The following is a 13,389-nucleotide window of genomic DNA, read 5'->3' on the forward strand; positions in this document are numbered from 1 at the left end:
TATTTATTCTGGAAGTAAGGAATAGGATACTTTAAATTTACAAAAAATATTCCTTTTCTTTTTGTTGTTGTTGTTGTTAAAATGAGTGGTCTGTTCCATATGATGTATCTTTTCCTAGCTTACTGACTGGAAGGGTGGAAGGACCTGTCTTCTGCTTTATGGAATTTCTTCATCTGGCTCTGTAGATGTTTAGGATTCAGGGACTGCCGGGGGGAGGGTGTCTAATTTAATTTAATTGGAGTGTGTGCTTATTTATTTTTCTATTAAATGATCTAAATATTTATGAATGTATCAAAGTGCTAGAGAAAATAATCCCTCTTTCTATCAAAAGATAGCAGAAATAATTCAAACACTACTAAGAGAGAAGACCACAAAATATGCCTCAAATTTTGCTAATAGCTGTCATGATGATCAGTTTTTTGATCTCCTATGCTGCCACATCACACCCATGCAAAAAAATAATACCCTGGAGACCTATATATTCTTAGTATTTGACTGGACTTGCTTCCAACAAAACTAACCACCATCCACATGTTGTGGTTATTTACCGCAACAGTTATGAGGACATGTTTGTGCAGATAGCAAAAAATAAGTCCAAACATTGCCTTTCACCAGTCTATGAAGAGAGAATGACAGTTTTTTTCATATTTCACATCTACTTATCCATTAGAAATCTTGCCCTTTATTGAAAAATAAATGAAACCCCTTGGATTTGAGACAAAATTTGAACATGTGAAGTAATTACATTGTACAGGTTCAGAAAGCATGTAAAGAGGAAACAAGATACTTCTTTAAATCTCAGGTTTTCTTCAGAGAGTACTTGGAATAAAAACAATCAAAAATGTCTGGTTTGTTTTTAAAATAATCCAAGAACATGTACAATATACTTCCATTGGTTTACCCATCTGCACTGGGGAAGAATTACCAGCTGTAGTAACTATATATAAAGGAAGGATGTCCATACCTACACTGCTGTTAGCATCTGAACTCACAGTGATGAGCATACCATTTCTTCAGCACTGAACACAGTAACAGAAACATCATCTCAGCAGAAAGTATGTCTTATAAATGTAGCTGGTGCATACTGTGAACTGTTATTGCATTGGGCTTTCCGGCTTCAGCCTATACACTTGGATTTAAGGTACATACTTATCAGACTACAAATGATCTGAGTTATATTCTACTTGCAGGCAAACACCAGCCTATGCAAACATCATCTTCCCAAGTACGTAATTTATATGGTTGTTCTGGATATAACACAGTGTTATATAGTCTTTAAATGAAAGGCAGCAGTAAAGGAGACAACATCCGCTGCAGGATAACAGAGATTTATATACTCCAGCCAGCCCCAAATCTATTTTCCTAAAACACCAGGAGTAAAATTTGAAACTCTGAAGTCACAGCAGTTACACCTAGGATCAATCCAACCTTTAGCCACTGGTTAGGATAGGTATTTGTAAAAAAACAAATAGCAAAAATATGTATTAGAAAACCCCCCAAAAACCAAAACAAACAAATAAAAAAAACCTTGGGAGTAATTTTTTTTTTTCTCCCATCATCTGCAAATTTTCAGGTTGCTTTGCCTGCTGTTGTGTGAAGTCTATATATTTCCTGAAATTGCTTTGTTTCTCTGGGAATGAATATACTGATTTGTTGTAGTTTCCTTCTATTTATTCATTTAGGAGAAAGTTTTTCAAAATGGCTGAAGAGTCAAATCCCTTTGACTCTCAATGGGATTTGTTTTCCAAAATACTCTAGATGCTTTTGAAAACCCTAAAGCCCCAGTCCTACAAGTCTGCCTTGTGTTCTATTGTGTTTTTATTTCACAATTGTTCTACTGAACTGGCTTACAAGCATGCATATTTCCTAATCAGCCCATGTCGTGGTTTAAACCCAGTCAGGTAATTCGTTCGCTCACTTCCCCCCCTTTCTTGCCCTTGCTTCGAAAAGAATGCAACTCCCACGGGTTGAGATAAGAACAGTTTAGTAACTAAGGTATAACACAAATCACTACTGCTACCACCAATGATAATAATGATAAAGGAAATAACAAGGGAAGAGAATACATCATCTCACCACCAGCTGACCAATAACTCGCCCCCCCAGGCCCAACCAAGCTCCGACCGATACCTCCTCCAACCCTGCAGTCTCCCAGCCCTTCCGGCTCACTCCCAGTTACATCCTGGGCATGACGTGCTGTGGTATGGAATACCTCTTTGGTCAGTTTGGGTAGGTGTCCTGTCTCTGCTTCCTGCTTCCCCTCCTCCCTGGCAGAGCATGAGGCTCACAAAGTCCTTGGCCAAACCAAAACATCGCTTGTTATCAGCTCTGTTCCCAAGCTGAAAGTCAAAACACTGCACTGCACCAGCTACCAAGAAGGGGAAAAATGACTGCTACTGCTGAACCCAGGACAGCCCATTTTAAGGAACTCTGGAGAATACGCATAAAATACTTTGTCTTCTGTAAGGTAATCATAAGCACTCACAACAGAATGTTTATGCATCTTATGCTGCCCCAGCTCATACGTAAGTATATTAGAATTCAGCAAAGTGACTCTGAAGGATCAGAGAAGCCAAGAGTGCATGGGAGAAATGTTTCATTGGATAGTTTTAAATCTCCACTCATAAATCAGAGGGAACTGTGAACTGTTTGGAAGAGAGTATTAGCCACATTCAATTTATTCCCTGACACACAGCGGGGCAGCATTTCAGATCAAATTTACCCTACTGAACACACCGTGTTACTCAGCTCTGCTGAGCATTTCAGAGTAGTAATACAGAGGAGGCAGGTGAGGTGAATCATAAAAGATCAGAAAAGACCAAATCATTGCATTTACCTCTCAGCTTTCCTGCATTACAGTGCTTACCAAGTAAAGCTGCTGCATCAGTTCACAAGGCAAAATGGTGACCTGGTGTGGTGGTTTTGAAAACCTGAAAGACCTCAAGTGGGATCATCCACACAGTGTTCCAGTGTGGAATATGAAGAAGCCTTCATTCCTTTGTGTCTCAAGTTTAAAAATTAAATTGATTGACATAGTTTAGCCCAGACTCACTGAACTCAGTTAGATTGGCTCATGACAAGGTCTTTAAGAATTAAAATTCTGCCCCCCATCCCCTTAAGACATAACTGGTTTTCTTCAACAAAGCATCATCCTCCAGCATAGTCTGTATATTTGTGAATGTTTGGAAGTCACTTATTAGAAAAACATCAAAGGAACTATCCAAATTATTAATTTAACTCAAAGGGTTAAAATTTTAAAATGTGTTACAGAAATACACCTGCTGAAGCAACAGTCATTCAAGCCTAGAAAGTCACAACTCAGCAAGCTATTCAGCTATTGCAAACAACTCCCATTGAGTATCTCCCATAACATTTTAGGCAATAAACAATATGCGAACTTAAAGTTAGTTTTTAAGAGTAAAAATTTAAGATTTTTTTATTCAAGAATTATTATGCCCTATGTCAGTTAGAATGGTAGGTGAAAGAAGCAAAGATGACAAAAGCTTGCAAGGTAAACAAATATTCCAATACCTTTGCCTAAGCAGGTTATAATTGCAAAGTGAATCACCACAAATACACACTGAATACCCACATCATTATCTACCTTTTGGAGTGATTACATGGATGATCAGATTAATAACTTTGTCTAAATTTTCTGTAGGCTAGACAGAACTAATTCAGCACCTCTGAGAGTCTGGGAAACAAATTAACCTGGCAGCATCAAAAATAATACAAAACCTAAAATGGCAACTTCTGTTGAGGAGCTTTTTAAAAATTAAATTGCTACTTACCTAGGGTCACAATTTGTATGTTGCCTTTTATAGCTCATATGAACTCAACTTCATTTTTTTTCAGATTTTTCTCCTAATTTCTGGTAGAGGTTTGACATTGCACTCTGTTTCTGATTTTCTAACTTAAAATAAATCTATAGAAATTAGTAACAATAAATCTAAGGAAATTATCAGCAAGCAAACCCAACAAGTAACCGACTGCAGTTAAACGCGGACTCCCCCGCCCCAGTCAGCTGGCCATGATCAAAGACAGAGCAGATCAATTGTAAGGTCATTAAAGACAAGGGAAACACAATGGATATTGACGTAAGAGAAAACAAGCTTAGAGGAGTCTAATTGGTAATACCATCATTTTAATGGAAGAACTATTCAAGTGGGACAAGGCCTACTATATGCCCTCACTCACCTATAAGAGACAGAGGTCTCTTACTATTAGTGCACATGCCCAATTAACTACTTACTCATCCATTCATCTGCAAATGACCCGAACTTTGTAATTGATCCCAGTGGGACCACCAGGGTTTCCCCAGTTGTGGGCAATTATTGAATGTTTCATTATGGCATTCAGCTGTCACCCACATGCAAAAGAAACCCATTTTATACTACAAAATGCTGTGTGATATTTCCTTTAAATTGTATTCATGTGAAGAGACATTTTGTGAAGCAGAATTCTTAGAAATAATCACAATACATAAGCAATTGGAGTGAATTAATTTTACCTGATTCAACTGGTAGTCATTATAATTACAAAACCAGCTCGGCTTGCTATAGAATTCTCTATCGATCAACTTCCATCTTGTAAGAGCAGTAAAGAAAGAAAAGCATTTGAAGGTACCTCATTATCTTCCTGATTACAGATGAGTGCATGAGCCAAGTATGGCTCTCTCTATATGCTAGCTTCAGTGACTAGTGTGCCAATAAAAGGAACAAAATGTAACAGAACTTGGAGAGTTACTTCTTCCATAGAAATATCACTTTAGCAGCTATAGATAGTTTCACTATTAAAAGTCAAAAAAATACAAAACTGGGGTAGATCCAGGAATTCAACCTACAGGTTAATTTACCACAGCATACTTAAAGTAATGCTAGGAGCCTGACATAATAGACGACATCTAGGGTTTGAAATTCAGCATTATAGACTACTTGGATTTAAATGGTACCTCCAATGTCACTCTCAATACAGTTATGACATGGAAATGAAGATTTGTGTCACAGATTTACTTTCTACAGTACAAAAACACCTCATGATCCTGTCTTCTAAAACACAATTGCAAATTTAATCACTGCTGTGAAATCAGCCTGAATTACACACTTGCAAGTTCTTGTGTGTTCTGAAAATATTAAGGTAATAAAATAAATTCATTATCACAGTTTCAGGAAGGCTGCAATGGAAAAATAAATCCTATGATGAACATCTGGCTGTAGGACGTATAATGAAGCCAATATAGAGTGGTCTAAGGATTGAAACTGGCCAAAGAATAAATAGCAGCAGACTGGTTCACATTTTCCCTGCCCTTCGTCTACATGACCATAAATCTTTCTTGAAGGAGAAATTGCACCTACCTATTTCCCTAAAACAAGGATGGATCACTGAATGTGCTAAAAGGTCAACAGCAATTTATCTACGTAACCATCTGGTATAAGATTGACACATCTTATCAGCCTGTTCTCTTAATGATAAAATATGATAGATACCATTATTTTGATGGGTACTAGTCCCTTTTTTCCCTATGCCAAGAGTAGCTTTTGTCAAAACACAAGAAATAATGCAAAGTTGCTAAGAGAGATTTAAAAACAAGCACATACAAATTTAATTACTTATCCATGTGAGAAAAGAAAACTGCCATGAGAAAATCATCAGCCACCCAATTTTCATTTTGAAATGAAAATTCAAAATTTTGAATGAAATTTTTCATTTGAAATGAATATTCAAAATTTTCATTTTGAAAATGAACAGATATTATTCAAGCCCAAAACATAAAAGAACATACAGGTAGGAATCAGGTCTGATTTCAGTGTTGATTTTCAATGTTCTTCTGATGCTGTAACAATAGCTAGCAAAAAAACGTCCTGTGCCAATAGACATATAACATTTCATCACAATTCGTTTATTTTCCTAATACACTTTAATTTTCTGACCTCTCTTTTCATAAGCAACATGATTTACAGCAGATTCAGGGCCTGATTACACAGGACATTAATGCAAAAGGAGATGGAGTGAATTTATTGCTCACTAGCTACTTGACAAACTGAGTCTTGATGTGGGTATAAATTTTAGCTGCTAAGCTCTAGCCAGTCTTTGCTGAAACATGTATAAACTCCAGTATTTGGATAATTCAAAATTCATTCAAAGGTGTGTACAGACTAAAAGAGTTTTCCCCGATATGAAGCATCATTCCTCACCATTATGAAAAATTTCAGACCAAATGTCTTATTTGAGCTATAAACCTCTAAACAGATACTGTTGTAACAGAAATTGGTGTAAGTAATATCAGCCTTACCTGTACTGGGAAAAAGATCCACTCTGTGAGAATGCTGAGGCAAAGCTGAGTCATGGCCTACCTTTACAACTGCACAGCAGAGACATATTGAACACTACACAAATGTGAATGTGCAAGTAGTTCCCTGAAACTTTTTGTTCAAAGAGAGAGCAAATAATGGTCAGACTGAAGATCTATGGAATTGAATAGAAAAAGTCTCCAACAGATTTGAAGGGATTCCTGTTCAGCACTGTAATATTTGTTTTCATGTAACCCAAAGCTATTCTGCAGATTTCCAGCCTAAGCTTCTAAGCGTGAATTACAATGGAATTTGGAATGCATTCAAATGCTATTGGCTCTTCAGAAGTGGAGTTAAATTCACACTAAAAAGCACTGTTTGACAAATAGGAATATGCTTATTTCCCCAAAAATTGTGTCGATTCAAATGGCAACGTTGTGAAAACAAGAACTCTATTTTTGGGGGGGAATCTGAGTTTGTTCCAGCCACAAAACACAGAGTATCACTGGGTTTGCAACACATCCAGTAATAACAGAAGGTAGCAAGGATCACTGTGGAATTTTGTGCTTATTTTAAAGCTCTTTAAATCAGTAAGTTGCACATGCGATTTTCCAGCTTATCCATAGAAAGGCAGCAGTGTATTGTTCAGAGGTAAATAACACTTATTAACATCTTTTCATCTTTCTGCTTTGTAGTGTGCAATTTGCTGTTAATACATTTAATACAATGTATTTCCATGTTTTTGAGCTGGTGTTTTACTCCTGAGACCCTGTAGAGGGCAATAGGAAATACAAACACGGCCTCCTCCCAAGCCTTACGTTTCTGAGCCTGTAACGTGACAGAGCTAACGAGGATGGACTGAAATCCAGCAGATACATCCACTTACCACTTCTTATAACTTCTGCTGAATACATAAAGTAAAACAACCTCCGTTCTTCTGCAACCAGAGAACCTTCCACATATAGCAGGGTCTGTGATCCTTTTCCTCAACTTGAAATTTTTTCCTATTTTATTGCAAATGTGGAATCTGTCTATACTACAATTCTGACTTAAAAAAAAAAAAAAGTTATTTTTCAACGACACATAGGTTCTGCAAGTCTCACTATTAATATTCAGTGCAATAATACTGAAGCAACATTGCCCCTCCTAATATGATTATTTTCCTTTTAATTTTTAGTGTTTTCTCCTGTTGCAGGGGTTTCACTAACTTAGGAGTATGTTTCAAAGGTGCTTGTTTCACTTATATTACTCTATTTTTTGTTTTGCTTTTGTTTTTTAAATGAAAACACAGAAGACTTATTTATACAACAGCCATATGGAACAGACAAAACAAATTAATTGGGGAAAAACACACTAAAATTTCCAAAGGCTCTGTGCTGGAGAGTTAGACAGTGAAAATCTGCAAGTTGTTAGCATGGCTGATTTCAAGTTCTCAAATCAAGTATCTCAGTACTGGTTATTGCTCCCTTTGAGACAACACAAATAGCGGGATCAACAACATGTTGTTTCCCTACAGGTGACTGTCTAACCACCACCACTATCCTTACTCACAGCAGCAGCAGCTCCATCTGTTTTTGTCATAACTCCACATGAAGAGACAGCCAATGCAGGACTAAGCCCATGCTGCCTGTACAGTTGGCTGATGCCAAAGAGAACAGACAACCTAAACTCTGTCAGTATTGCCATCTGTCAGAGAACCCATTGGGTTCTCTCCTTTATTAAGCCACCAGCTCCCATGGCATTTACAGAAATTTTGTCCTTGAGATAATTCAGCTCAATATGATTAATGGGTTCATATCACAGAATTACAGAGCTGTTAGGGTTGGAAGGGACCTCTACAAATCCTCCACTCCAACCCCCCTACCAAAGCAGGGCCACTTAGAGCGGGTTACACAGGAACATGTCCATGTGGGTTTCAAATGTCTCCAAAGAGGGAGACTCCTCAACCCTTCTGGACAACCTATTCCAGTGCTCTGTCGACCCTCAAAACAGTTGGAACAGTAGAAGCCCCCAACAGTCTTGAGCTCATTTCTATTCAAGAGCATATGGAAATATGAGGCATGATGGGAGGGGTGTGTCTTTATAATATGTTCATATTGGATTAATCAAAGCGCATACCTGTATGCCTCTTGTGTTGGATAAAGGTTTTTTTGGGGGATGGTGGTTAATTTTTTGGGTGTTTTTTTTTCCAGAAGAGTGTCTAATAGGATTAATTTCAAGGCCGTGGATGTGAGTTACCATGTTTTTTTCCAAGCAAGGAAGAAAAGGCCATGGTGCAAGGCATTATGGGGCTCCCTGCCAGCCAGCTCTGCTTCATGCTTCTTTGCCAATTAGTCTTGCAATGTCTGCTCCAAAGAAAAAGGTTACCAAGAGCTGGTTCATTTAGCATAATTTCTGTATCTTGTTTTCCCTATGAAAACAATCACTTGTTTATACACTGGAGCTGGTAATTCAGAGACAAGAAATGAAAAGTAGGAGAGACATACAAAAATACATCTGCACCACCTCCATTCTTGTTACAAAAGATTGTCCTCATTAGGGAACATCCACCAGGTCTGTAGGGGAAGGTGATAAGCTACCTGAGCTAGCAAGGAGTGGCCCAGCCCTGAGCCCACGTGCGCAGGCAGTGAACTGTGCTGTAAACAGTAGGCCACACCATGTTTATGCTAAAGGAGATGGGTGTTTGCAAATACTTCTCAGTAACTTCCCTCTGTTTGACCAGAGGCTGTGGGTCCATTGCAGCCTGCGTTTGGAATCAGCTATCTAACACCCTCTCAGCCTCCCTAATGTTACCTAGCCGTCTTACCACCTCCTGCAGCTCAGCCACCTGCTGCAAATATGCAAACTGTAATTAGAAGGAAGTGTTAGACCAGCCACATAAGCACTAATTTTGCAAACACACTGCAGCTTGGTTTACACAACAACATTTTGACAGCATAAGTATGTGAGTTAAAAATAGGGAAAACAGCACAAATCCAGCATCTTATCTATGATGGGCAGATTTGACAAAAGCTGTTGGCCTTGCTGAGGTCACAGTGAGTCTGCCATTTTTTTCTGAAGCAGAACTAGAGTTGCACAGGGACTGCACTGCTGGCTGTCAGTGGATAACAAGCTGTGAAGGCAAGAAAGTATAGCTAAGGAGCAATGATCAACAATTGGAAGCAGTACAATTAGCAGACATGGATCCACAGGAGGACAAACTCCTCCTTTCTTTTTTTTACCTTCATAATTTTCACTAGAAGAGAAACTCCTACTGAATTCACTAGGCTACTGAGGACCTGCCACTGGGCAGGGTCTACCTAAAGTTAACAGCAACTGGGATGGCCCATGATCATTAGGAACTTGGCTCAGGTGCAGCTGAATTTCCCAAATGCAGCCTACTCACAAGCCTTCCTATACTTGTGAGTACATATAAAAAGTCAGTAACAAACTGGTTTATTACCCAGAAACACATAGGATAAAAAAAGAAGTGACTCAGTAGAAATGAATCCTCCACTTTTAATTATTGCTATCAAGCTAATGTTTACCTCATTGTTCTTAGAGAAGTCAGCTTTCGCTTGAAGATTCTGTACAGTGAAGACACCAAGTTCTTTTTCCAAACTGAAGAGATCGAACCTGTGTTCTAAATGGTGTAAAAAAAAAAAAAGCATTGAAATTTCATGAACAGTACAATTTGTACTTCTATGATAAGAAATGTGCAGCATGAATAATGACTCTGGTATTAAGTAGTTCTGGTCCATCTACTACACTTCCCTCAAGAGCAACTTCAATTTCCATCTCCATTGAGGTTTAAAAAAAAAAAAAGAGACTGAATTAGAAGCATGTGTCTTTTCTAATTCAGTTTTCTTTAAAACAGTACAGTGGAGTTAAAAATGTCTTGGACAAAGGGCAAGGAATTATGTATAGCTAGAGCAAAGTCAGCAGTATTGTAGCATAAAAACACACACTTGAGCTTTAAAATAGAAACTGCATGCCTGGATTTTAGCAAGGAACCACTTACAGCCCTTTTCATTCCCTGCGTAATGGACTGGATCAGAAAAAAAAATAAACAGACAAACAAAACCAAACTCACAAAACAATCTGTATGTATTCCAAATTGTTATCTAAACATAGAAAGTCATTTCAGCAGTGAAATTCCATAAGAAGTCAAAAACTTCCTAAGCTTCCAAAACTGGGTAAGGAGTATATTTACCGGAGTGATCCCTCTGTGTTAGTCTAAGTTCCACTGGAATCTTAAACCTGCAATGCAGTGGGATTGTGACAAAATGCTGCCCAGAAAAAAAGTATCCAAGTCTTCACTGTATATGTACTTCAGCAGTCACTTCTACATTACAGAGCATGTTTTCTTTCCAAGTAGTATCTTCTGTCTCCTGCTTCTTATTAATTGTTTAAGCTCCAGCCATTATCTGCTTAGTTTCTGCAGTGTTAAATTAGGCCATTTCCTGTTTTATGTGAAGATATTTAATGGTATAAGCATGCTGATCACTAGTCAAAGCTGCTTACTAATTGGGCTTTGCACAACTAATTGGTATTTGCACACATGGGATGAAAAATCCTTTTAAAGGCCCAAACAGTAGCATTTCAACCTTCATTTCATTGTTTTCTTTTCATCGTGAAGACCCTGCCTTCCTCAGCCTTGGTGCATCCGTGGGGCCCAGGGTCTATTTCATGTTTAGTTTGCAGTTTGATGCTTATGTCCTTTCAAACAGCATTCACACCTACAGGAACAGCATTCAATACTGAAGTAAGTGCAAACAAACGGATCATGTCATTAAACAAGGATCCAGTTGTTGATAAGCTCCCAAGCAATGTGTAACTGTCTACTATGTGTAGCCAATTATGCCCAAAATGACCACACAAGTTCTTTTCTATTTGTTACAGAAATGAGTCTTCAACATCAGTCACTCAAAAAATCCAACCTGTTTCACATCAGCACCATCTATATATCTACAGCAAACTACAGCAACTTCCACCATACAGCAAACCATCAGCATTGTTCATGCTCAACTTTCCACATCTAGCTTTTTCACAGTCCTACTGGTCCTACCATGGGCTATTCCTGTATGCACATAAATCTCAGCCTCACACTTTGCATAGAATGAAAACAGATCACGAGGTGGCATACAGGACAGTGACTGAGATGAAAGGGCTGTGTAGCGCATGGTGGGGAGAAGCAAACCGTGTGGCATCAAACACCGTTGCCATGGGGGAGATAATGGATGTGGATGTTAACACTTAGAAACGTGTTTTACTCATTTTGTCTGGTCTCTTGAGGAAAAAGAAAAAAGCAAATTCCCAAACTGAAGAGTAAAATAACTAAATATATTCCTGTAAATATTAGTGAAATTGGAGACATCAGATATATTAAAATATTTTTTTTTTTAATCAACATCAGACAATGCAGAGTTCACAATTATTTTCCCCCAGTTTCAACAAATCACTATTTAGCATGAAGGAGATTTCCACAGGAAATTGACCAGCTGCGGCTAGTATGCTCCAAACACAGTCCAAGAGAGCAGCAGAGGAGTGGCTAAGTCATTAGTAGCTCACAAGAAAAAACACCTCTTTTACCTGCAGAATTTTATCAGGAGTTCTGACCTTTAAAGAAATGACTTCAGTAGTTAGTTAAAACTCCAGCATGTCACCCTGTGACAGTTATTAAGAGCAAATAAAAGCAAATAAAAGTAGTGGAACCGCTGGACTTCCTTAAGCCTTTCAGGCCACAAGGTAAGCCTAGCTTGCAGTGCTGACCACAAGGCCCTCCTCAGGGGAATGGCCACGTCTTGGCAGGGTGCACAAGCACGTTAGTGCAAAGTCCCTTCCTTCTTGTTTGCTGGTGTTTGACTGTCACCTCTCACCACAACCCACAGAAAGAAACCACTGTCCCAGCCCCTGCAAACACCAGTACTGGCAGGGGGCCAGCAAGGACCCTGCCTGCTCACCTGCCTGAAGAACCTTCTGGAAGCCTGCAGCTCCCACTGCCCTGCTGCCGCTGGGGAGCAACAGCTCACATAGGGCTGCAGGCACAGCACAGCCCTGAGAGCTGTTGATGGGCTTTGACGCTATGCTGTCATAGCGCAGGACTGCCCATCAATAAGCATCTGTGTGGCATGGCCGCCACAGCCTCCGACCCTGCAAGTGTTTGGCGCTCACCTTGGGGCACATGGATATCTGAGGCATTTGGTGCATCTCGATTTTCACACTCTAGCGGCAGCATGGTCTGCCGGAGGAACTCCAAGGGGAGCCATCCAGAACAGCTTTGGGGATGAGGGTGGCTGCAATTCCTGATGTGCTGAGGACCCCCCACGGCTCCCGTGTCACATCAGGCTACAGGGTAACCACCCACCCCCCAACCTCTCAGCGCCGCACCCAGGGGAGCAGCAGTGAGAAACTGACCTAAACTGAACGAATGTCCCCCACACGTTTCCTTTCATCTGTCCCTGACGAGTTATCCGGGTTCCCTCCATCCCTTCCTTAGGTACTGCTCTCGACTGAGCACTGCGGGGCGGGGGGGAGAAGGGTTCCAGTCAGCGCTGAGCCCCCCCACCCTCCGCCACAGGAACCACCCGCCACCGCCGGGCGGCAGCAGCAACTCCGGGAACGCGTCAGCCGCGCTGCCGCCCCTGGCCTTGGAAGGGCGAAGGCCGCCAAGGGGCGGCACGGCGCGGGCGGCGGGAGCCGGAGTTCACTGGCACTCGGCACAGGCAAAACGGCTGCAGCGGGGCCTGGCAGACGGCAGCCGCCCCGTGGGAAACGGGGGTGAAGGCTCTGCGCTCCCCGCTGCCGGCTGTCCCTCCGGTCCCCAGCTCCGCCTCCATGGGGGAAGGCCTGGTGCCGCTGTGGCGATGGCGCGGCCGGGCAGCATGCCTGGGCTCAGCCAGTAAAGGGGGCGGACCAGCGCCTGCGGGGGTACGCGGGCTGCTTGCAGGCAGCGGTGAGAGGCAGGCTGCCGCCCGATCGCTGCAGCAGGGGCACAGGCGGCCTCATGGTACGGCCTGGCCTAGGAGCAGGATTGCGGAGACGTTTGAGCTCACAACTCGTGAGCAAACAGCGAGCCTTTGGGGATTTGGGTCAGGGAGAGCTGGTAGACGCTTTGCTC

At 40.8% G+C, this 13,389-nt stretch overlaps 1 protein-coding gene across 1 annotated transcript in view; it reads right to left on the bottom strand.

Moving 5' to 3' along the window:
• Positions 1–12,571, bottom strand: part of GRID1 (glutamate ionotropic receptor delta type subunit 1) — a 593,210-nt gene extending 580,639 nt beyond the window's left edge. Inside the window, exon 1 of the mRNA XM_062634051.1 lies at positions 12,444–12,571. Coding sequence (XP_062490035.1) covers positions 12,444–12,507 — 64 coding nt within the window. The 5' untranslated portion in view covers positions 12,508–12,571. The remainder of the gene's footprint in view (positions 1–12,443) is intronic.
• Positions 12,572–13,389: the final 818 nt, after the last annotated feature.

The sequence above is a fragment of the Pezoporus occidentalis genome, unplaced genomic scaffold (genome assembly GCF_034315485.1).
Source record: "Pezoporus occidentalis ecotype Australia unplaced genomic scaffold, CSIRO_AGI_Poc_V1 ctg41, whole genome shotgun sequence".
Taxonomy (NCBI): domain Eukaryota; kingdom Metazoa; phylum Chordata; class Aves; order Psittaciformes; family Psittacidae; genus Pezoporus; species Pezoporus occidentalis.